Raw genomic sequence first — 26,044 nt, forward strand, 5'->3', positions numbered from 1 at the left:
CTGAGGGCCTATTAGATTGACGTACTGGGCCTGGCACTGGGGAGATAATGGTCAACAAGACAGTCTTTGTCCCTACTGCACTTACAGCCTAATGGAGGACACTGATAATACAGAAGTAAACAGAGGGATAAATCATTCCTCATAAATTGTGATAAGAGTTGTGAAGGAAGCAGGCTGCTGTAACAGAATTGGTGGTGCAGCGCTGGGGACAGGACCCAAGTTACACAGGTGGATCAGAATGAAATTTCACACTAGAACAATTAGCAGGTCCAGTTTGGTCACCACAGTTAAGAAACAGACCCACCTTATTCCATTTTATAGACGTATAAAAACTAGTATTGACCACAAATAGCACTAAACGACTATATAATAAGAGATAATCTACAATATAAGGCAGTTATCCTCAACGTTTCATACTTTAAGAACGGAAGTAAAAAGTTCAAGTTTTATTATTATTACTATCACACCATTACCACTTTATGGGCACTTCCTATTCTGGGCACTGAGCTTCAGTTCTTTACATGAATTATTTCCTTTAGTCATCATAACAGCTCTATAAACTAAGTAACACGGTATTATTTTTATCATCCTCAGTTTTTATAGCTGAAGAACCTGAGGTTTAGAAAAATTAACTTGCCTGAATCAAAATGTGTAGCAGAGCTGGAACACAACCCCAGGTCTGCATGGATCAAAAGGTCACACTCTTAATCACTATGTTAAACTCCCAGTATGAGGATCACCTTAAAATTTTAAAAATATAGTATTTATAATATAGTTTTCTATTATAAAAAAGCAGTATATTCTCTGTTTAAAAAAAGTTAGAAAATGCAGTTAAACAAACAAGAGGAAACTCATTTTTTTTTTTTTTTTTTGGCACACGGGCTTAGTTGCTCCGCGGCATGTGGGATCTTCCTGGAGCTGGGATCGAACCCGTGACCTCTGCATTGGCAGGCAGATTCTTAACCACTGCACCACCTAGGAAGCCCGAGGAAACTCATTTAAAGCATCTCTAAATCTACCATCTAGAGATAACTTCATTTTCAATTTGGTGCATTTCCTTTTCAGACTTTTAGTTCTATTTTTAAACAATAGAAAAACAGACTTTTTTCTATCAACATATATATTATTTTAAAAACCATGTCAGAATATATATATTTTTGTAACTTCATGTAAAAAGGTAAAAAGTTACTACTGATTCATTATATTGAAACAATTTCTACCTGTTAGATAATCTAGGTTATTTGCAGTTTTTGTTATTATATAACGCCATGATGAACAATCTTACAGCTAAATCATTTAACAGTGCCTTAATTATTTCCTAGAATAAATTCCTGCAAGCAGATTTTCTGGGGAAAATGAATGGCATATTCTTAAGGTGTTAGATGAACTGTATCAAACTGCTTTCTGGGAAGATTATAAAACTTTACACCCAAAAAGGAATGAAAATCATTTCTATCTCACTCTCAACAACCACAAGTATCTTCATTTCTTTTTGCTGTTGAGAAACTGATGATTGACAAAGTCTATTTATATTTGATTACTGAGTTAACACATTTGTTCATATGCTTACTATCTAGAGGATTTTCTCTTTAATGAAAAACCCACTCATGTTCTTTTCCCATTTTTCTCTGCTGATGAGTGACTTTTTCATGTGGATTTGAAAGACCATGTTATTACATGTTTTGTCAGTAATATCCATTACAAAAACTTTCCTATTTGTCATTTATCTTTTAACTTTATGGTGGTTTTGGATGTAAACATTTTGAATTATCAGTAGTCAAATTATGCCAAGTTTAGAGAGGCCTATGTCATCCTCATAATAAACGTTGTTCAAAAAAAATAAAAAAAAAACGTTGTTCCAGCACGTTCATGGTTTCATTTTTTTTAATGTTAAAATTTTAATTTATACAAATATTGGAAGATGGCATCAGTATAAAGATCTACCTTTATTTTCCCAGTGGTTAATCCTTCCCTCACATTCTAAATGTTCATTTACATTAGGCTGGTTTCTGAACTCTGTAGTATGTTCCATACAACACTATTTTATTATAATATCTTTATGATATTTTTCATATTTGATTAATATCACTCCTTTAAAAAAGAAACATTTATTTTTGCAGATTAATTTTAGAATAATTTTGCCAACCCACTCCTCCCTACAAAAAACATGTGACTTCTACAAGGAACTGCATAATACAGAGAGGTTAGTTTGAAGAGACACTGTCTGATTCCAGTCGAAGTTCTCCAATTCTTTATAAAGATCCCATACCGTACATTTCCTATAGGATTTAATCCTGCTACTCTATGTTATTTGTTACTATCGCAAGTGTGGCCTGTTTCTACTCACCATTATAACTGAAAATTCAAATATTACTTTTTTTTTTTTTTCGCTGAGCCTCGTGGCTTGAGAGGCATGTTAGTTCCTTGACCAGGCATTGAACCCAGGCCACCATGGTGAAAGCACCAAGTCCTAACCACTGGACTGCCAGGAAATTCCCTAAAATTTTTTTATTGTGGCAAAACAGATAATAAAATGTACCACCTTAAGCATTTTAAAGTGCACAGTTCAGTGGCATTAAGTATATTCACACTGTTGTTAACCATCAACACCACCCATCTCTGTAACAATTTTAATGACGTAGGAACATCACTGGTTTTTGCACATGTTTTATAAATGGCCACTATTCTTTTTTATTGGTTCTAATAGACCTTTACTAATCCTGAGGTTGTTTGGGTGGACTAGTTGTTTTCAAAAGGAGTTCTATCCCCAAGGAGGCAGGCTCTGTTTTCACAAAGGATATGAAGCACTACCGGCAGGGAGCAGGGACACCAGATTTACTGCAATACTTAGGACAGTCTCCCAAAACAATCCCAACCAACTTTCAAGTGTCCTGTCAGAATTCATGTAGATGAAAAACCTATTTTTAACTATGAGACTTGAACCTAATTCCATCTTATTTATTAATCAAAGATTTTTATGGCAATTTTAATATTCACTGACCTTTATAAGAGGCACAAATAGAGGAACTATCATACAGTCAATTCTCATTATTTGTGATAATTATATTCTATAGTTGCTGCAAACACAGAATTAGCAAATACTACACCATTGCTCTTAGGGGGAATACACACGAATACACACACACACACATACCACTCATGTAGATTATAATCTTAAATCCTAAGAACGACTCATTCTAGTATATTCTATTTTCTTTATTTCATAAAATAGAAAATGGAATTAAGGAGTGTTGGGGGACTTGCCTGAGGCTACCCCACTAACAGATGCCAGAGCTGGGATTCAAACTGTCCAAATGGCCCCAGAACTGCAATGTCCTGCACTGCACTGCCCGCTGGTGTCTCCATCTCTGTATGAGCGCTGAAACAGAAGGCAGAGCATCCACCTTGTTTGATCTCTCATAGGAGCATGCTCCCGGGCAACTAAAATCTCTCCTGTGAATGACTAAGAAAGCGCTGCTGGTACTGATTTGGGGGTTACAAATAAATTCTAGTGAGTAGATGAGTTCTCAAATACGGAAACTGGATAAATAGGATGTACTTGATAGGACTTGACAGGAAACTGGATAAATAGGACTGTACTTGAAACCTTTAAAAATACCTGCTCATGGTATTTGGGACATGAGTATAATATGCCTGTCCCTTGCACCTGCAGCCGTTTCAGCGTGCTGCTGCGTATAGGTACTATGTCTGACTGCTTGTTGTCTTCTGGTGCCGTCCAAGTGTCTACATATCGAAGTAAGCATTTTATTTTACTATCAGTTACATTTATTTTCTTTTATATTACAACTAGACCTTTATATCACTTAAAAAAAGGAAACGTTATTTATGAATTTCATTTCAGGTTAATAAAGGGGGAATACAAAATACTGATTATAAAATGGGAGAACTAGATCTGATGGAGTATAGAAATACTAATATAGATGTTATCTGCAAAAAATGCAAGAGACCTCTTCCTTTCCAATATTTATTTATAATGAAATATAGTTGATTTGCAACACTGCATTAATTACCATATTTCTTTATCCTTTATGCCTACATCAATCAGAGTTCTAAGAACACTGCTGAAAAACAGCAAGGTTACCAGGCACCCCTATCTTGAAGTTTCAATAGTCTCCCATGTTAAAGAAGTATATTCTTCTAGACCTAGCCTATTAATGGTTATATCGGGATCGAGAGTGAAATTTTATTGTCTTTTTGACATCTATCCAAGTAAATTGTTTTTTTTTCTTTGATCTGCTACCGTGGTGAATTATAGTAATACATTTCCTAGTATTGAGCCATTCTTTCAATCTGCAAACAAACTCTATTTGCCTTTTTTTTTGTACTCCTTTCACACTGATGGACTTTATTAGGAATAGCCCTACAAAACTCACAGTTGGATGAATGTTATTTTAAATGATGTTCATTGCATTCCTCAGTGTCTCCTTTCTAAGAAACCACAGGAGAAACGTCTCTTAAGTCTGTATCTGAAATAGCCACCCTTTTCCTGACCAAAAGTGTGCTTTTCATGTTATAAGCTCCTTAATTCTGTAACTTTATAGCTTAAACTTAAGATGTCAGAACGTGGACCTTGCATATTTATCTCCACTGGATGTATTTTTTTGACCCTGATTTAACATCTTTTTTTTTTAACTGGAGTATAGTTGATTTACATCTATTTGCTTTTATAGTATTATTCTTCTAAGGTACTGCTAGATTCAATACACTATTTTAGGTAGGATTTCTTTTCTATATAAGTGAGACTGACCTAGAAAATTTTTTGTCTTGTCAGATTCCTGTATAAGGGTTATGCTTCCTTCAATAATTAACCAAGAAGTATTTTCTTCTTTTAATGCTCAAGGAAACAACTTGTTCCCTGAAGGTTTGATAAAACTCACCTGTCGAAACCACCTTGTGAAGGGACAGTTCTTTGATAACTTTTAATTTCTTCCATGGTAATTGGTCTATTCAGGCTTTCTTCTTCAGTCAATTTTGATAATTTATATTTGCCTATAAAATGATCCATTCCATCAAGATGTTCAATTTATTAGCACAAAGTAAACCCAGAATTAAAATAAAGATTTCCTCAGTACAGACGATATTCCCATTATTATCTGTAGATGTAAGTATGTTTTCTGTATTACCTCTGCCAGAGGCCTGCTTGTTTGACTGGTCTTTTTCAGGAACTAGCTTAAAGATTTAACAACTTTACTATTTTTAATTCAATAATTTCTACATTTATCTATTTCCTTCCTCTTTTCATGTGGTTCTCTTGCTATTCATTTTCTAGCTTCTTGAGTTAAATGCTTAAATTATTTATTTCTAATTTATTTAGTAAAAGTAGTTAATTATTGCTAATTCTCTGGGTGACGCTTTGGCCTCATCCCATAAGTTTTCATATACAGTATTCTCATTGTGAATCATTACTAAATAGTCCACAAATACATTTTTATTTCCATTTTAACCCAATATTTATGAGTCCTCTCCCCCTTGGAGTTCTAGTTTTAAATAAACTTGTTAGTTTCTAGTTTTGTACCAAAGTGCTATTAATAGTAAATAAGTGAAAATCCAAAAGGCACGTTTCATGAAAACAGGCACATATTCTATTTTGACATTTAGCCTAAAGAAATACAGTAGAGCAAATATAAATTCCAACAGGACTATATGCATGTATCTTTTAAGATTTAAAAAAAATTTTCCCATTCAAAGTTGTTATAAACGGTATACAGAGATATTTTCCATGCAACATCCATGCAAGTAAAAATCTCACGCTAAACCAAGTAAGATTAAATGTATTATATTATACCCCTAAAACAGAGTTTGATCAATTAAAGTCTAGACTTCAGCTCACCAGCAGCGGCAATCCAAACAAAACTCACGTAACAGAAGGGCCAATTCAATTCTTTCTTACTTTACTTGTTTCCTAAGAGATTCCCTCACTCATAATTCAGTGGGGAGATTAATAAGCCTCACTGACTTCTTGACTGTTGTCTCAGGTTAGAAATGTATTAAACAAAGTATAAAATAAAATGTGGTTAATTATCTCCCACAATATGAACATAAAGGCCAAATGCTAACCCCTGCCCTGCCCTACCCCCAAGTCTACCACATGACAGATACCTGATTCGATCACTCGTTCCACTGTAACCCCACCGGCTCTCTACTTGCTGGAATCTATTGATGCAGCATTCCTTTCCTCTGAGGCAGCATCTTGGTCGATCAATGTATTCAACTCGGGGCTTAGGATTGACAGTAAAATGAAGAAAGAGATTTACCACTTCACGATCTGACAGAATTCCAGACTGAGCAGGACCTGTAGAAATAAAAACATAAACCTCAATAAAAGTAACTTCATTGCAATTCCTAACTTTGTAATACTCCACATAATAATGTGAATTCAAATATGAAAGATATAAAGTAACAATGAGGTAGAAAAATCTTAGCATATACTTAATTTAAAAGTTTTACTAAATTCACATCTGAGGTTAACCTAATATGTAAGTGTTCAAATGATTAATAAATAAAAGCTTAGGTGAAACCGTGAGATCACAGAAAGATCTCGATTTTTCTGTTCATTCGCCATCTCTGACTATTCTGCTTACCAGAAAGAGGAGAGGTGGAGAAATGCTTACAGTGGTGGCCAGAGTTATCGTTACCTTTCCTTTCCCCATCTGTCTGAGGCTACAACCGAACAATGGAATATTTAGAGGTGGAAATAGATGACATAGTGCTTTCAATGTGGGAGTTTGAAATTAGCAGAGGGCAGAAGCTAAGATTGGAAGAGCTGTGGAAGCAGCATATCACGTGTTACAGTTTTCTCATTCACTGTTTCTGAGAAGAGAAAATTCCAAACAGCTTAAATATATCTAGGAATAAATGCTGTTCCTCATAAAAGATGCCAAGAGAGTTCTTCAAAGGCTGGTAAAAACAATCTAAATAAGAGACTGTGAAACACTAGAAATTGGGTTTAGGAAACTATAAATCAGATTTTAATATAAAACACCCGAATTTTTAATACAAATTTTTAAAATATCACACACAAAATATATCACACTGCCAGACCTGGCCCCATGGTTCACTTGCAATCTCTGGATAAGTAAAGATTGTAAAGAAGAAAAAATACAATTACAAGCTTAAAACATACATTTTAGAGAAAAAAAAAGAACATAACTGGAACTGCATAAAATCAGAAGAAAGATGGGGTGAAAACTCATGTAACTTTCTCAGAATGACAAGAAGTAAGACAAAAGAATTAAGTAAGAATTAATGAAGACAAGAAGACAGAATTAAGATGTTTATGGTGATTAAAATGGATTTTAATTAAAAAGCAGAGACCAACATACAGGTAACTAACATTCCTAATTCAAGACTATAGGTATACCTCGCTTTATCATGCTTCACAGACACATTTTTTACAAACTGAAGGTTTGTGGCAACCCTGCATCAAACAAGCCTATTGCTGTCATTTTTCCAACAGCATTTGCTCACTTTGTGCGTCTCCGTCACATTTTGGTAATTCTCGTAATAAACTTTTTCATCATTATTGTACTTGTTATGATGTTCTGCGATCAGGGACCTTTGATGTTACTATTGTAATAGTTCTGAGCCCCATGAACCACATGCCTATAAGACAGCGAACTTAATAAATGTTGTATGTGTCCTGACTGGTCCACTCATCAGCCGTTCCCCATCTCTCTCCATCTCCTCCAGAGACACAACAATACTGAAATTAGGCCAATTAACAACCCTATAGTGGCCTCTTAAATGTTTAAGTGAAAGAACAGTCACACATCTCTCCCTTCAAATCAAAAGCTAGAAATGATTAAGCTGAGTGTGGAAGGCATGTTGAAAGCTAGGTCTCTTGCACCTGAGTCATTTAGATAGACGATCAAACCAGCCACAACATACCCTTAAGTCAAAGACTAATCCAGAGCAAGGCCCTAACTCTCTTCAATTTTATGAAGGCTGGGAGAGGTTAGGAGGTTACAGAAGAAAAGTCTGAAGCTAGCAGAAGTTGGGTCAGGAGGTTTAAGGAAAGAAGCTGCCTCCAGACATAAAAGTGCAAGGTGAAGCAGCAAGTGCTGATGTAGAAGCTGCCACAAGTTATCCAGAAGATCTAATTAAGATGATTAATGAAGGTGGCTACACGAAACAACAGATTTTCAATGCAGACAAACAGCCTTCTATGGAAGAAGATGCCACCTAGGACTTTGATAGTTAGAGAGGAGAAGTCAATGCCCAGCTTTAAAGCTTCAAAGGACAGGCTAACACTCTTCTTAGGGGCTAATGGAGCTGGTGACTTGAAGTTGAAGTCAATGCTCATTTACCATTCTGAAAATCCTAGGGCCCTTTAGAATTATGCTAAATCTACTCTGTGTTATAAATGGAACAAAAAAGCCTGGATGACAGCACATTTGTTGACAACATGGTATACTGAATATTTTAAGCCTACTGTTGAGACCTACTGCTCAGAAAAAGAAAGTTTCCTTTCAAAATAGTATTGTTCCTTGACAATGTACCTGGTCATCCAAGAACTCTGATGAAGATGTACCGTGAGATAAATGTTGTTTTAAATGTTGTTTTCATGACTGCCAACAGGACATCCATTCTGTAGTCCATGGATCAAAGAGTAATTTAGACTTTCAAGCCTTATTATTTAAGAAGTATGTTTTGTAAGGCTATAGCTACCATAGATAATGAATCCTCTGATGCATCTCGGCAAAGCAAACTGAAAACCTGGAAAGGAGTCACCATCCTAGATGCCATTAAGAACATTCAAGGTTCATGAGAAGAGGTCAAAATGTCAATATTAAAAAGATTGGAGGAAGTAAACAGCAACCCTCATGCATGACTTTGAGGGGTTAAAAACTTCAGTGGAGGAAGTAACTGCAGATGTGGTGGAAACAGCAAGAGAACTAAAATTAGAAGTGGAGCCTGAAGATGTGACTGAATTCCTGCAATCTCATGATAGAACTTGAACAAATGAGGAGCTGCTTCTATAGATGAGCAAAGAAAGGGGTTTCTTGAGACCATCTCCTCCTAGTGAAGATGCTGTGAAGACTGTTGACATGACAACAATGGATTTACAATATGACGTAAACTTAGTTGATAAAGCAGTGGCAGGGTGTGAGAGGACTGACTCCAAGGTTGAAAGAAGTTCTACTGTGGGTAAAATGCTATCAAACAGCATTGCCTGCTACAGAGAAATTGTTCGTGAAAGAGTCAATCACTGTGGCAAACTGCACTGTTGTCTTATTTCAAGAAACTCCCACAGCCACGTTCACCTTCAGCAACCACCACCCTGATTAGTCAGCAACCACCAACATCAAGGCAAGACCCTCCACCGGCAAAAAAAGATTATGACTCGCTGAAGGCTCAGATAATGGTTAGCATTCTTTGGCAATACAGTCTTTTTTAATTAAGATATGTACATTGCTTTTTTTTTAGACATAATGCTATTGCACACTTAACAGACTACGATATAGTGTAAACATAACTTTTATATGCATTGGGAAACCAAAAAAATTTCTGTGACTCGCTTTATTGTGATAGTCAACTTATTGTGTTGGTCTGGAACCTAACTCACAATATCTCCAAGGTATGCCTCTATTACAAAATTTCCTTTTGAAAGGAAATTTGAAAAAAGAAGTCTTCAGATCATGAAAAACATTCTCAGATATATACCATACACCTACCTAAAGAAAGTAATCAAGAACAAATTCAACAAATGAGTTAATCAAAATAAAGAATTCAAGAAGGTATATCATGAAAGAACTGGTGATGAGCACTAACGCCAAGGCAACCTAGAATTAAGTCTAATACAATTGTATTTTTGTAGTATGTTGTGCGGGTGTATAATCAGTTACCATAAAGTGGGCTGGAAAGGCTGAAAGGATGGAACACCATGCTAACATTCTTATCTTAAATAGAGAAGGTCAATAAATATCATTTTATTATGAAATGGAGAATTAAGAAAATTGGAGGGGAAAAAAAGTAAATACAAAATTTATTATTTCCTAATCTCTAGACAGAAAAAAAAAGAAAACACACACTCAACATCAAAATAGAGAACATAAAGGGAAATCTCCCAAAAAACAGTTTTGAAAAATATAATACAGAAATAATATGCATAATAGAAAAGAACATACACAAGAGCAATAGAAGAAACATTATTTGACTATATAAAAATATTAAGTCTGTAGGATGGAATAACCTGTGTCAGAGAACAACTATAGATGAAACAGTACATAAAACAGCTATTTCACGTTAGCTGAGAACACCTGAGAGTCAGTGCTTGCGAAGGGAAAATGTACTGAGATGAAGCCCTATCTGTCACCACTTCTTCCCTTGGAGTATCTGCTGATTTGTTTCACAGGGCATAAATGCCACACAGAAACTGGCAGCCTAGAAATTGTGGTAGTCCTCACTTAACTGAAAAGACAGAAACTGTAATTCAAAGGTACCAAGGCAGCCAGACAATGATCCGGAAGAGAATACTTAATAGACAAACAAGACCAACATTTCGTGCATAATTTCTCTTTGAAGTACTTGTCAATTCCTAAGCTATGCACAAGCAAGAGAAAACTATGAGACCAAGAAACCAAGCAGAAAGGAGCTGCTAAGAGACTAAAGAGTTAAACAGAAATTTCTGTCTTAATGCTAGGGAGGGGGGAGGGGAAGCTGGGACTAAGTGACAGAGTAGCATTAACATATATACACTACAAAATATAAAATGGATAGCTGGTGGGAAGCTGCTGCATAACACAGGGAGATCAACTTGATGACTGGTGATGACCTAGAGGGGTAGGATAGGGAGGATGGGAGGGAGGCTCAAGAGGGAAGGGATTTGTGTATAAATACAGCTGATTCACTCTGTTGTACAGCAGAAACTGGCACAACAGTGTAAAGCAATTACACTCCAATAAAGATCTGAAAAAAAAAAATGCTAGAGAGAAAAATCCCCAAATGTTTGAAAATTAAGCTATATACTTATGTTGCAGGAAGGGAGACCCCTTCCAGGGACCGAGAGGGGGCTCTTGTCTAACACTCGGAAATGAATTGTCCAAGGAGACACACGTGCTGACAAAGCAAGAGACTTTATTGGGAAGGGGCGCCCAGGTGGAGAGCAGGAGGGTAAGGGAACCCATGAGGACTGCTCTGCCATGCGGCTCGCAGTCTCGGGTTTTATGGTGATGGGGTGGGTTTCTGGGTTGTCTGTGGCCCATCACTCTGACTTAGGGCCCTTTCCAGTGGCGTGAGCATCTTTTATAGCCAAGATGGACTTTGGCGAGGAGAATTCTGGGAGTTGAGTAGGACATGTGGACTGGCATTTCCTTTTTTGACCTTTCCCGTATTCTTCAGGTTGGTGGTGACTTGTTATTTCGCATGCAAATTGTTAGTTCGCATGCAAATTGTTATTATTTGCCTGGCCAGGGTGGGCGGTTACAATCTGTGTTTCCCCTAACACTTATAGCCCATGGATCAAGAAAAAAATTGCCATGAAAATCAGAAAATATTTTTTATTGAATGACAATGAAAATACAACATATCAAAACTTGTGGGGAGTGACTTCCCTGGAGGTCCAGTGGTTAAGACTCTGAGCTTCCACTGCAGGGGACTCGGGTTCAATCCCTGGTCGGGGAACTAAGATCCCATGTGCTGTGTGGCACGGCCAAAATAAACACATAAATAAAAGCTCTTTAAAAAAAGAAAGAAAAAAAAAAAACACTTGTGGGGAAAAAAAGGATGCTTAGAGGGAAAAGTATAGACTTAAATATATACACAAAAAAGAATGAAGTTGAAAGTCGCTGTTTTGAGTATTTATCTCAAAAAGTCATAATGACTGGGACTTCCCTGGTGGTCCAGTGGTAGAGAATTCACCTTTCAATGCAGGGGACTCAGGTTCAATCCCTGGTCGGGGAACTAAGATACCACACACCGTGGGGCAACTAAGCTCACACACCTCAATGAGAGAGCCTATGTGCAGCAAACTACAGAGCCCACGTGCTCTGGAGCCTGCGCGCAACTAGAGAGAGAAAACCCGCAAGCCACAATTAAGAGAGAAGCCCATGCAACGCAACTAAGGCCCGGACGCAGCCAAAAAAAAAAAAAAAAAGTCATAATAACTAAGTAAATAACCCCCAGCAAATTAAAATTAAAGGAAAGAAATAATACAGAAAAAAGCAAAATCAATAAAATGGAAAACACATACACAATAGAGAAAATTAATAACGCTAGAAGTTGGTTCTCGGAAAAAAATTAATAAAATGGATAAACTCCTAGGCATAGCTGATTAAAGGCACAATATATCGATATCAGAAATGAAATGGGGACATAATTTAGATTTCACAAACACAGAAATAATAAAAGGGTATCATGAAATTCACGTTAACAAATTAAAGGTCTCGATGAAACTGTTACAAAAAGAAAGAGAAAATCTGAAAAGTCCTACTTCAAGAAATTGAATCTCTAATTAAAAATGTTCCACAAAGAAAACACTAGATCCAGATAGCTTCACTGGTGAATTCCCCTAAACATTTAAGGAAAATTAGCACCAATTTTACATAAACTCTTGAATACAGAAAAAAGAAATATTCCTAACTTTTGTATGAGACCAGCATAAACTTGATAATCAAATTCTGACAATTTCATTAGAAGAAAGGAAAATTATAGACTAATTTCTCTTGTGAGGTAGTCCTAAAAATATTTTTTTTTTAATTTGGCAAATTGGACCTAGTAGTATATAAAAAGAATAATGCATGACAACCAAGTCTGTAAGGAATCCAAAGGTTTAACTTGGAAAATCAATCAATGCAGTTCACTCTATTAAGAGAATAAAGGGTAAAACTGTATCTTTATTTCAAAAGAAGAGAAACATTTGGTAAAATTCATGATAAAACTCTTAGCAGACTAGTAATAGAAGGAAACTTCCTTATTCTAATAAAGAGTATCTACAAAAAATTTATAGCAAGCATACTCTGTGGGGAAATACTGAAAGCTTTCTGCCTAAAACTGGAATAATACAAGGATGTTCACTATCTGTACTTCTTAATATGCTGAAGGTCCTAGGTCATACAATAAGGCAAGAAAAAGAAATGTCTAGGGATCAGAAAGGAAGAAAGAGAATTATTATTGTTTGCAGATCACATGATTGTACATGTAGACAACGCACAATGATCTACAAACAAATTATTAGAATTTGTGAATTTAGCAAGGTCACTAGATACAAGGTCAATACAGGAAAACCAACCATATTTCTATATACTGGCAAACAAGCAATTAGGACATGGAAATTAAAAAACCATCATTGCAATAACATTTAAGAAGTAAAATACGTAAGGAATAAACCTACCAAAAAATATGAAGACCTCTATCAAAAAACTCAAAATATTACTAAGAGAAATTTTAAAAGACTCAAATCAATGTTCATTGATTGGAAGACTCAATATTATAAAAATGTTAATTATCTCCACACCAACCTATGGATTCAATGAAATTCCAATCAGAATCCCATGACTTTTTTTGGTGGAAACTGACAAGCTGATTAAAACATTTATTTATGTGAAGATGCAAAAGACCAAGAATAGCCAAGGTAATCTGGAAGAACAAAGCTAGAGGATTTTCAGCACCAGATTTTAAGATTTGGTTTAAAACTACAGAAATCAAAACTCCACATAACTGGTTCAAGGATACACAAATATAACAGTAGAGCAGACTAAACATTCTAGAAATAGATTCATTCATATACAGTCACCTGATTTACATCAAAGTTAGCACTGCTGTGTATGGGGGCAAGGATAGTTTTCAACATACAGTCACATGGGAAAGAAATGAACCTCGACCTCTACCTCACACCATACACGTGTGAAAAAACACCACCAAAAATAAAAACCCAACTGAATTACAGGCTGAAAAGTTAAATGTAAAACAATAAAGTTCCTAGAAGAAAACCTAGGAGGATATTTTCATGATCTTGGAAGCCATAAAAAGCCTTCACCTTAAAGGAAAAGATTGACAAGCTAATTCATTAAAATTAAGATCTTCTATTTATCAAAAGACAGCATTAAGATAATGAAAAGACAATCCACAGACTGGGATATTAGCTATATATATATACATTATATGTATCTTTAATATATTCTGGATACAAGTCTTTTGTCAGATTATATACATATAATAGAGAGGATGTGAGGCAACTGGAATGAACTCAACTCTCTTAGTTTGGCAGTTGAGTGTGAACTGTTACAACTACTTTGGGTAACTGGTAGGATCTACCAATGCTGAACATATGTACAACTCTATGACTTTGCAACTGCACTGCTACCTATTCCACAGAAATGTTCACATGTGTACACCAAGTGACAGGTATAAGAATGTTCTTAATGGCCCTCAAAAGAAATAACCCAAATGTCCAACAACAGTAAAATGGATAAATAAATCATGGCACACCCATACAACAGATTACACAGCAATGAAAAAGAATGAGCTACTGCCACACACAATCACACAGATGAATCTAACAGACATAATGTTAAGAGAAAGAAGCCACACACAAAAGAACACATGGCTGAATGTATGACTTCCTTTATATTAAGTTCAGAAACAGACAAAACTCATTTATAAAGGCCAGAAAATAGTCATAGAACTAAGAAGCATAACCCTAAGAGTCAGAAAGATCTCATTATAACTCTGGGTGAGGCACTTAACCCCTCTCAGGTTCAGTTCTTAAACCTATAAAACCCATATGATTTTTATATATTTATAATATATAAAATACTTCAAAAGACATAGAAAAATATACATATAATTTAAAAATATATAAATATATAGCCTACGAACTTCCCTGGTGGTGCAGTGGGTTAGGAATCTGCCTGCCAATGCAGGGAACACAGGTTCAATCACCGGTCCAGGAAGTGAAGCAGCTAAGCCCTCGAGCCACAACTACTGAGTCTGTACGTCACAACTACTGAGTCTGTACGTCACAACTACTGAAGCCTGCATGCCTAGAGCCCATGCTCCACAACAAGAGAAACCACCACAGTGACAAGACCGCACACTGCAACAAAGAGTAGCCTCCACTCTCCACAACTAGAAAAAGCTCGCCCAGCAATGAAGACCCAATGCAGCCAAGACAATAAATAAAATTTTAAAAAAAATTAAAAAAAAAAATTCCTTGAAAACTTTAAATTAAAAAAAAAATATATATATATATATGGCCTACAATATTCTCTTGAAAGGCTATTAGGAGAATTGAATGAAATTATACACACAAATGCACATACATAAATAACTTCTTTTCCTCTCTCGCACAGGGAGACTGCCCATTAAAACACTTTCAAATTGATTTTGGACAAGTTAAAGCCTTACCTGCTGCAAACTCCTCAATGGTCATCAGTGGGAAGCGGATCAAGGACAGTGCTTTCCCTAGAACTTTCTGTTTATTTCCAAAAGTCACAGGCAATTGTTGTCTTTGACATTCCGCCTCTGCCCACCGTACAACAGCTCCAAAAAGTCGACTTTCTCTAATACTAAGAGTGTCTCTTTCTAGAACTGCACAGAGTGTGTCTACAGGTAAAATACAAAAATAAGTCAAATTAGGAATATTGACAAATATGTTTATATTAAATTTTCAAATCTCAATAAAAAATAGGTTAGACACTTAAAACTATAGACTCTACACTTAAAAATATTATAGAATTAAAGGAGGTAAACTGTAAAGTTTTCTTTAAAAAATTACTATAAGGTTAACATTCAACGTATTACCATACATGGGAGCGTAGATATAGTATCTCCTTATATATATATTCATGCCATTTATCAAGCAAACTCAAATATCCAGAACAAGAATAAGTGAGTCAGAGGAAAAGGCTCCCAATGAGTAATGAACAAATTCATACAGTCTACACATTACAATTTATTCATTCATTCAGCAAATATTTCTTATTAACCACTCACAATGTGCCAGGCACTATTCTAGACACCGAGGATACATCATTAAACAAAAAGTTAAAAATTCCTTGCCTTCATGGAGCTTACATTCTAATTGGGGAAAGAGATTAAATAAACATAAGCAAATTATAATATGCTACATAATAAATGTAGGAAAATTAAAATATGCTGAGTTATTTTTAAGCTACAGTAGACCATAAGCAGTAAGTTCAGAGAAAAAGGCTTTAGAGGTCAACATACTAAAATGAAATGCTAAGCTGCAATCTACCAGGAATAAGAAGAGAGGAAACTTGTGAAAAGTAGACATAAGTACCTGAAAAGCACTGTAGCCGAGTCTTTTATACAAAGAGGAAGAGATTTAAAAAAACAAAAACTTCAGAGACCCGAGGGCTTCAGTTTATAATAACTGATACTCATAATAATGAGCGCTAATAATCATAAGAATCCTAAATTATAGTCAAGATGTACTGTTTAACAAGGGCAAGTAAAGTAAAATATATTTTTTAGATATCTTTCTCAAATGACCAAAACAAATGCCTTGGTTCTTAAAAAACTATTGCTCTAGATGTACAGAAAAATTACTTATCTGGAACCTTACTTTCTAAAGAACCTCAATATAATACACATTATTATAAAATATGTAACATATTTTAAATTAAATTTAAATAAAAATGAGGATGCCATATAGCAGAAATCAATGAAAACATTAAAATACAATTAAATTGCCCAGAAACACACACCTAAGAAAATTTATTAAAAACAAAATTCTATTATGCAACGGTCTACACATTCATACCAGAACCAAGTATTTGTTTAATAACAAACATAGGTATCATTCCATCAAAGATCACAGTCCCTGGGACATAGAAGGGGCTCAACAATATGTTAAAAACAAACCAATTCAACATAATTTTTTTGAAAATCAAGCTTTTTCCTTCTCTTGTAGCTGAGCAGATGAGTATAAACTAAGGCCCCAGGAAACCTTTTCAAAGTTAAATGAATGTAAGTCAGTACATCTCAATACTTGCAGGATTAGAGACATACCATGACGGTAATATTTAATCACTGACTAGAAAGACAACTTTGAACCTACACGTCTCTACCCTGTATGCTAATAACCTCAGTAAAGATAAACATAGAGACTTAAAGACTAAAAAAAAGCACGTTATATATACTGCCCCTGGCATAATGTAAATTAATTCTGTTCTATCAATGTGACATATTATCTTTTTCCTTTGGCAAAAAGCTACAAGAGAGAAACATTCTCTCTCTACTTGGAAAAAGGTAAGCATATCCTTCTGGAGCACATATTCAAACGCCAGAAGAGAAAAAGCACGCCCAGAATCTAAAATAGCTATTAAAAAAAAAGCTCCTGAAGCCAGGTCTTTCTTTCTCTCAGCCCCTAGAATTCTCTTTCATTTCCCATTTTTAACAAGTACATTTGAGACGAACTATAGACTATGGGGTGAAAATACATAGGTCTTTTATTGACAGATGTGTTATAAGAAATGACAGCTGAGAGCCTAATAAAAAACATAAAAACACATATGATAACATTTATACACAGAATACAATACTGGGTTTTAATATAAACTACTGCCAGTCAAATCAAATCAACAAATATAGGGTTTTTACCCTGTGCAAGGCACCTACTTCAAGATTCCCAGGATCCAATGGCAATGCCTAAGGTAGGGGCTATTTACAAAACAACCTCTTGGCGTGAGTCACCCATATGCAGGCAGTAATATTTCAAATGAGGGTAGACTGAAGTGGAGCACTTAGCCCCTTAAAGGGAAGGAAACTAGGATTAAACAATGTTTCATTACCAACATGGGCAGTGCTTAGAGCTTTCAAACATCCAGTAACTCAACAAAAATTCAATAGTACAGAGGGACAGGTGCTGGGGAGGAACCCCATCTAGTCCCTGCCCTTCAGGATAATGCAAGAAAAGTATAAATCCTTCCCAAGGTAATGTGCAACAGACAAGCAAACTAAGAAAGGGATGTTATTGTAACAGGAATATATTAAATTTCATGGAAGAGGGGAGGGTAGCAGTTTTTAAGAAAGGAATCACTGCAAAGTTATAATTTGAGCCAAGACATTAAGACTGAGAACTAGCCAAAGTGGGAAGGAAAGGCAACAGTCTAGACACAGCCAGTCAGTCCAGCTGGTCAACAAATACTAACTGAACACACACTATGTTCTACTATTTTCAGTGCTGGAGATAACAGTGGTTAAACAAGACAAAGTCTCTGCCTTTAAGAAGTTTACAATCTAGAAGAGGAAGGTAGACAATCAATAAATACACAGACAAAGATCAAGATAAGATCTTCAGAGAGTGATACATATTAAGAGAAAAATAAATCAGAGTAACAGAACAGGGATTGTTTAGGGGAATGTGGTACTTACTTTAAGTAGCTGTGAGATGGCCCATCTCAGGTCTTATTAACCTGAGATCTGAATGATTAAAAGGAGGTAACCATGCAAAGATTCAGAGGGAAAAGGATTCCAATAAGAAGGAACAGCAAATACAAAGGCTCAAAAAAATTGAAATAAGCGTGGCCAGTGGATATAGAACAGTGAATGAGAAGCAGAATGGTAGGAGACAAGGTCAGATATAGACAGAGATAGGTAGTGACTGCCAGTTCTTTACAAAATTCTTTTTTCTCTTCTTCCTGGAATGTGAGCAGTCTGCATCTCCTAGCCTCCCCTGAAGTTAAGTAGGATCTGGTGACTGAATTCTGTCCAACGAAATAAGAGGCAAAATGAGGGTGCATTTTGGGTGGAGAGGAGAGAGCATGTGTTGATAAAACTGCATGTGAGGTATGAAAGAGAGTAATCAAGAATAACTTCTAGGTTTTCAGTTGTGCATGGTGGTGCCATTAGGAAAGAGTGGAAAAAAAAAAACTGGAAAGGAACAAAAAAGATTTAACACGGAGTGGGGGGAAATCAATGGCTCTCTTTTAGCTGTTGTTGGAAATGCCTATAAAATCTCCAAATGAAGACGTCAAGTAAACAGTTGGGTATATAAATCTGGAGTCCAGAAGAAGCTAAGATTAAATATAGATATTTTGAGTTCATGATGATGATGATGATGATAAGTCACAGGTCTGGATCAGCTCTCTCTGCTCTCCTACAGGAGAGAATTCAAGCTCCACAGCCTGTCACTGCACGGTCCTCCACAACCTGGCCTTCAACTGCCTTACACTACCCTTCCTCTACACACATTTCTTCACGTGGTTCTGCTTGTCCCTAATGCCCTCCCCTCTTCATATCCAAATAGAATCCATTTTCTAAGGCCCATGTCAGAAAATCCTGTGTCAAGATTTTCCTAATACTCCAATGTGAAGTGCTCTCTCCAAGTTTTGGAGTTGCATAGTAATTATTTTCTATGTATCAGAAAAGGCAAAAGTCACATTTTACCTTATGTCATCTCTTCTATTTAATGTCTTAAATCTTAATTTTCACATATTTGTTCCCTGATTCTCCAATTAGATAATCGTTTCCTTAAGAAAAATCACATCTTACCCTTTTTTGTATTTCTTATAGGACTCTAGTATAATGCCGTGCATATGGTGAGGACTCAATGAATATTTATTTGATTTGACATCTTTTAAAAGGCAATGAGGTAAACAGTGTAAAGCAATTATATTCCAATAAAGAGCTTAAAAAAAGGGGGAAAAAAGGCAATGAGGTAGTTAAGACTTCTAGGGATATTTCAGCAAAATAAAGAAAGCAAAACTCTTAAAGAGGTAGGCTTAAATCACTTGGAAAAACCACTCATTTAAAAACAGCTTGTCTGACAACAAGACAACAAGGCTGACTCGTAAGGCATTACTGTACTTAAAATGTAACATTTTAACTCACAGTGAACTTACCTATATCAATATCAGTAAACCCTTCTGCACTTATTGCATCCATTGTGCTTTTGTCTATTGTGTCTAGACAAAGACTAGCAAGCTGAGGTTCATCAAATAATCGAGCCTAAACATGTAAAAAGACAGTTATTTTATTTTCATACTTATTTTACCCTCAGGCTGTACATATTCAAAGCTAATACTGTAAGCAGTTATAATCACTAATTATGTAAAAGCACATACTTAAAATACAATTACAATGTCTATATATACTTACAACTTTTCATTCCACAATCAGAAATAAAAGCTAAAAGCACAAATGCCCTGCTGAGATAACAATTAATTCATATTACCACTAACAACCCTGTTATTTTTATTTTCATATGCATATATATGCATTGCCTAGTTTCTTATACATTATATATTTTGATCCTTAATGAAACACTCCAGGTTAGATAAGGCAGACATTATCCCATTAACCAGATGAGGAAACAGAGGCTCAGAGAGGTATACTGACTTGCCATCTAGCCAGTTATGCTCCAAAGCCAGTACTTAAATTCAAGTCTTAAGATCTTTTCACTAAACAATATCAACTGTCAAGCATACCAGTAACATCAGATTTTTTTTTTTTACCACTTCCCATTTTGATTGGGAAGAAGAGTTTAAAGTACAAGAATTTTAGAGCCTGAAAGTTCTGGGAACCTAAGCAAAAACTAGGCCTGACAACAGAGGAGCAAATAAATAAATTCACATGATAGAATATTATACAGTAATGAGAATGAACGATCTACAACTACACACAATATGAATGAATCCCACAAACTTAATGGTAAGCAATAAGAAGGTACTGTATATATTGAGCAAGAGTATGCACACAAAAATAAACTCAAAATGGATTAAAGATCTAAATGTAAAGCCAGACACTATAAAACTCCTAGAGGAAAACACAGGCAGAACACTCTATGACATACATCAAAGCAAGATCCTTTTTGACCCACCTCCTAGAATCATGGAAATAAAATAAAAAATAAACAAATGGGACCTAATGAAACAAAAGCTTTTGCAAAGTAAAAGAAACCATAAACAAGACAAGAAGACAACCCTCAGAATGGGAGAAAATATTTGCCAACGAAGCAACGGACAAAGGATTAATCTCCAAAACATACAAGCAGCTCATGCAGCTTAATACCAAAAAAGCAAATAATCCAATCCAAAAATGGCGGAAAACCTAAATAGATATTTCTCCAAAGAAGACATGCAGATGGCTAACAAACACGTTAAAGATGCTCAACATCACGAATCATTAGAGAATTGCAAGTCAAAGCCACAATGAGGTTATCACCTCACACCAGACAGAATAGCCATCATCAAAAAATCTACAAACAATAAATGCTGGAGAGGGTGTGCACAAAAGGGAAGCCTCCTGCACTGTTGGTGGGAGTGTAAATTGGTATAGCCACTATGGAAAACAGTATGGAGGTTCCTTAGAAAACTAACAATAGAACTACCAGATGACCCAGCAATTCCACTACTGGGCATATACCCTGAGAAAACCATAATCCATAAAGAAACATGTACCACAATGTTCACTGCAGTACTAGTTACAATAGCCAGGAAATGGAAGCAACCTAAATGCCCATCAACAGATGAATGGATAAAGATGTGGCACAGACATACAATGGATTGTTACACAGCCATAAAAAGGAATGAAACAGTTATTTGCAGTGAGGTGCATGGACCTAGAGGCTGTCATACAGAGCAAAAACAAATACCGTATGCTAACTCATATATATGGAATCTAAAAAAAATGGTACTGATGAACCCAGTCACAGGGCAAGAATAAAGATGCAGATGTAGAGAACGGACTTGAGGACTCGGGGGGGGGGGGGGGGGGGGGATGGGGGATGGGGAAGCTGGGACGAACTGAGAGAGTAGCACTGACACATATACACTACCAAATGTAAAACAGATAGCTAGTGGGAAGCTGCTGCATAACACAGGGAGATCAACTTGATGATAGGTGATGACTTAGAGGGGTGGGAAGAGGAGGGTGGGAGGGAGTCACGGGAGGGAGGGGATATGAGGATATATGTATAAATACAGCTGATTCACTTTGTTGTACAGCAAAAACTGGCACAACAGTGCAAAGCAATTATATTCCAATAAAGAGCTTAAAAAAAAAAAAAAGAGTATACAGCTGATCCTGAACAACTTGGGGGTTGGGGCACTGACCCTCTGCACAGTCGAAAATCCATATATAGTCGGCCCCTGTATCCAAAGTTCCTCCATAACCGCACATTCAACCACCACAAATCATGTAGTGCTGTAGTATTTATGACTGAAAAAAACTACATGTATAAGTGGAACCACAAAGTTCAAACTCATGTTGTTCAAGGATCAACTGTACACTGTTTATGAGTTCAGCAAAGCTAATCTAGGCTTTAAGAAGTCAGAAGTCAAACTTATAACATGTGCTTTATCAGGGTGCATATAATTCAAAAAAACAAGTTTAAAAGTAGGAGGGGTTTCAAATAAATGAAATTTTTAAAAACCATAATACTGAAAAAGAAGAAATGAAACCATAACACTGAAAAAGGAGATATGATGATGGGTGTGCCAATGACCAATGTTTCCTTCTGGCCTAGGGTCAGCTCTGTTTACATTTAATAGCTTGGATAAAACAGAAGTCTACTGTCTATATTTCGGTTTTGTCAATTGACCCAATAATGCTTTTTATAACACTATTCCTCTTAGCATGGGATTCAGTCTAGGATCATAGTTTCCGTATTTTTAAAATATGAAAAATAGTACATTTTTAACAAATAAAATTCTAACATCAGCAGATAATTGGCCAACTCAGTTTTTATAGTTGAGTTAGTGTTCACACAAAAACTGATACTTTAGAAAAAATTTCTGCAAAAAATTTTTTTAATTTTTAAAAAATATTTATTTATTTATTGGCTGTGTTGGGTCTTCGCTGCTGAACGTGGGCTTTTCTCTAGTTGCAGCAAGTGAAGACTACTCTTTGTTGCAGTGCGAGGGCTTCTCATTGCCATGGCACGTAGACTCAGCAGTCGTGGCTTGAGGGCTCTGGAGTACAGGCTCAGTAGTTGTGGTGCATGGGCTTGGTTGTTCTGCGGCATGTGGGATCTTCCCTGCCCAAGGATTGAACCCATGTCCCCGGCATTGGCAGGAGGATTCTTTTTTTTTTTAAAGGTTTTTTTTTTTTAAATTAATTATTTATTGGCTGCATTGGGTCTTTGTTGCTGCACACGGGCTTTCTCTAGTTGCAGCGAGTGGGGGCTACTCTTCATTGTGGTGTGCAGGCTTCTCATCACCGTGACTTCTCGTTGCAGAGCATGGGCTCTAGGCATGTGGGCTTCAGTAGTTGCAGCACATGAGCTCAATAGTTGTGGCTCACGGGCTCCAAAGTGCAGGCTCAAAAGTTGTGGCACATGGGCCTAGTTGCTCCACGGCATGTGAGATCTTCCTGGAGTAGGGATCTAACCCGTGTCCCCTGCACTGGCAGGCAGATTCTTAACTACTGAGCCACAAAGGAAGCCCCCCCCCCCGCCTTTTTTTGATGAGTATTAAACATTTTATTTAAAGATTTTAAAGTTAAAAAAAGGTACACAAATGCAGATCACATTAAAGCAAGGCAGTATTCTACATGACAAAAAGCAAAACAAAACAAAATTTTAAAAGTAAATGTACATATACTACCAACTGTAAAATAGATAGCCAGTGGGAAGTTGCTGTATAACAAAAGGATTTCAACTCGAGGATGGATGATGCCTTAGAGGACTGGGACAGGAGGGTGGGAGGGGAGTCGAGGGAGGGAGGGAATACGGGGATATGTGTATAAAAACAGATGATTGAACTTGGTGTACCCCCCAAAAAAATAATAAATAAGTAAATAAAATGGAAATAAATAAATAAAAGTAAATGTACAGGTACTAAACAAGCATAATACCTGATATCCATTTCAGGCTGCATACACAAAAAAAGATGTGGCAGGAGGATTCTTAACCACAGTGCCACCAGGGAAGTCCCAGTAAAAATTATTTTATTCATTCACTCAGATACAATACTAAGTTTCCTTTAGAGTCTACTGCTGCTACTTAAGAGTAAAATAAATTTTCTCTAAATTTAGTTTGAGTCTGGCATTACCTGATAAAACACTATTTCTAATGATTGTATCACTTCATAGACAGTGTTTTCCCTGTGTAATCTATGCTGGTACACTATACTGGCTCTTTGTTTTAGAGGGAGGCTGGCAGAGGTCCTCTCAAGTAAATGAACATGCTCAATTCAAATGACTCACTTGGCAGGAACAAGATGTTCACATGACAATTCGTGGGCTAATTCACATGACCCCATCAATGAAAAATCTGGAGTAATGTTGAGTTCTAAAACCAACAAGGCACTGAAAAGTTCATTTTTTTTTTCCCCTCAGTGACATCTGTTAACCCTTGCTACTCAAAGTGTGGTCCAGAAGCACCAGCATCATCTGAAAGTCTGTTAGAAATGCAGACTCTCAGGCCCCCCCTTGGCAGTGGAAGCACAGAGTCTTAATAACTGGACCACCAGGGTGGTCCTATTGGTTTCTAAATTTTATGACTGAATTTAAAAAATACAAGTAGTTAAATGACCCTCTCTACACACAATAAAATTCTTTAGACAACAAAGAATCTTATGATTATCAACTTCTTTATTAGATTTTCATCACAAATTCAAAAGAGGAAAAAATGCAGGGAGATAGCACTTATTAGTTACATAATCTTGGTTGAGTTATTTCACCTCTCTGTATTTCAATTTCCTTGTCTATAAAATGGGGATAAGAAAATCTGCACCTAAAACAGCTACATCTCCTAAAGTTATTGTGAAGATTAAATGAATTAATGCATACAAAGTATTCAGAATGGTACCTGGCACAAAATAATTACTCAATACATTTTGCTATTATTATCATCAATATCACCATACCTTACTGGTTTACGGTTGAGACCTCACTTTTACCACTTGCTGTCTTATGTTATATAAGATATTTACCTCTTCAAGTTTCCATTTCTTCATCTTTGAAATGGGGATAATAATAATAAACAACATCACAGCTGTAATGAGGAATAAATGTGATAACATATACAAAGGGACTAGCTTAGTGTCTGGTGTGCAATACAGACATGGAGTTCTGTGATTATGTCTGAGAAGAGATGACATCAGCGTGTTCTTTCTTCTATAATTATAAATACTTGATGACCAAAGACTTAAAAAAAAGTGCCATCAGTCATTTTTGGTATGGATGTAGAACCAGGGAACTTGAGCTCTGGGCTCTGGCACCACCTAGACTGCTGTGAGACTTTGGGCAGGTAGTCAACTAGCCAGGTTTTAGTTTTTTCATTTGGAAAATGAGAGGGTTAAGCTAAGGAACATCCATGATTATTTCCACTACTAATATTCAATATATATATTATAACCTTCGACTTTTTTACCCCCTCATTTTAACTTGCTTACCTCTGTAAAGACCCTATTTTCAAATAAAGTCACATTCTCAGGTACTGGTGACTGAAATTTCTACACATGAATTCTGGGGGACACAATGCAACCCTAGCACATGGTTATAGACTAGCTTAGGATTTTTAAAACAAATATATAAAACGGTATCATAACATTGTCTAAGAAGAACAACAACAATTTATGTCTCAAGTATGAAGCTCAGATTACAGGCATATAACAAATGCTAAACAGTATATGTTAAAGACTGGTTAATGGTTCCATAGATGTGTTCAGTTTGTAAACATTCATCAAACTGTACACTTATGATATATGCACATTTTTGTAAAACTTTTTTAAATGGCAATACCCCTCCAGAAGGGGTGAACAAGCTTAAAGATAGAAGACAGTATATCTTACAACTTTTCTAGACTTGAAATATTCAATCTTAATTTCAGACCCAACAAAAATTGAGAACAAAGATGTCCAGAAAGCTTCATGCTATCACACTCTCAATCACAGCAGGAACAATGCTGGATACTAATCTCAACTCCAGTCCTAAATAGCTATATAACTTTGAGTCATAACACCCTATTTACATAAGGCTTCAGTTTCTTTACCTATGTGGCAAATTAATGCTAACTGACTTTTCTATTCTAAAACTATGATTCTGCTGTATTTCCCTGAATGATACTAGAAGATTCCATATGCTTTAAAATAATGATCTAGGATGAATTCTCCAGGAA

At 36.0% G+C, this 26,044-nt stretch overlaps 1 protein-coding gene across 2 annotated transcripts in view; it reads right to left on the minus strand.

Moving 5' to 3' along the window:
* The window catches only part of BTBD1 (BTB domain containing 1), a 50,920-nt gene that overhangs the window by 6,261 nt on the left and 18,615 nt on the right, over window positions 1–26,044 (minus strand). For both annotated transcript variants that reach the window (XM_057719980.1, XM_057719981.1), the window contains exons 3-5: window positions 19,827–19,932; window positions 15,367–15,564; window positions 6,121–6,313 (exon numbers count right to left, since the gene is read on the minus strand). In XM_057719980.1, coding sequence (XP_057575963.1) covers window positions 6,121–6,313; window positions 15,367–15,564; window positions 19,827–19,932 — 497 coding nt within the window. The remainder of the gene's footprint in view (window positions 1–6,120; window positions 6,314–15,366; window positions 15,565–19,826; window positions 19,933–26,044) is intronic.

Source organism: Hippopotamus amphibius, chromosome 2 (assembly GCF_030028045.1).
Source record: "Hippopotamus amphibius kiboko isolate mHipAmp2 chromosome 2, mHipAmp2.hap2, whole genome shotgun sequence".
Lineage (NCBI taxonomy): Eukaryota > Metazoa > Chordata > Mammalia > Artiodactyla > Hippopotamidae > Hippopotamus > Hippopotamus amphibius.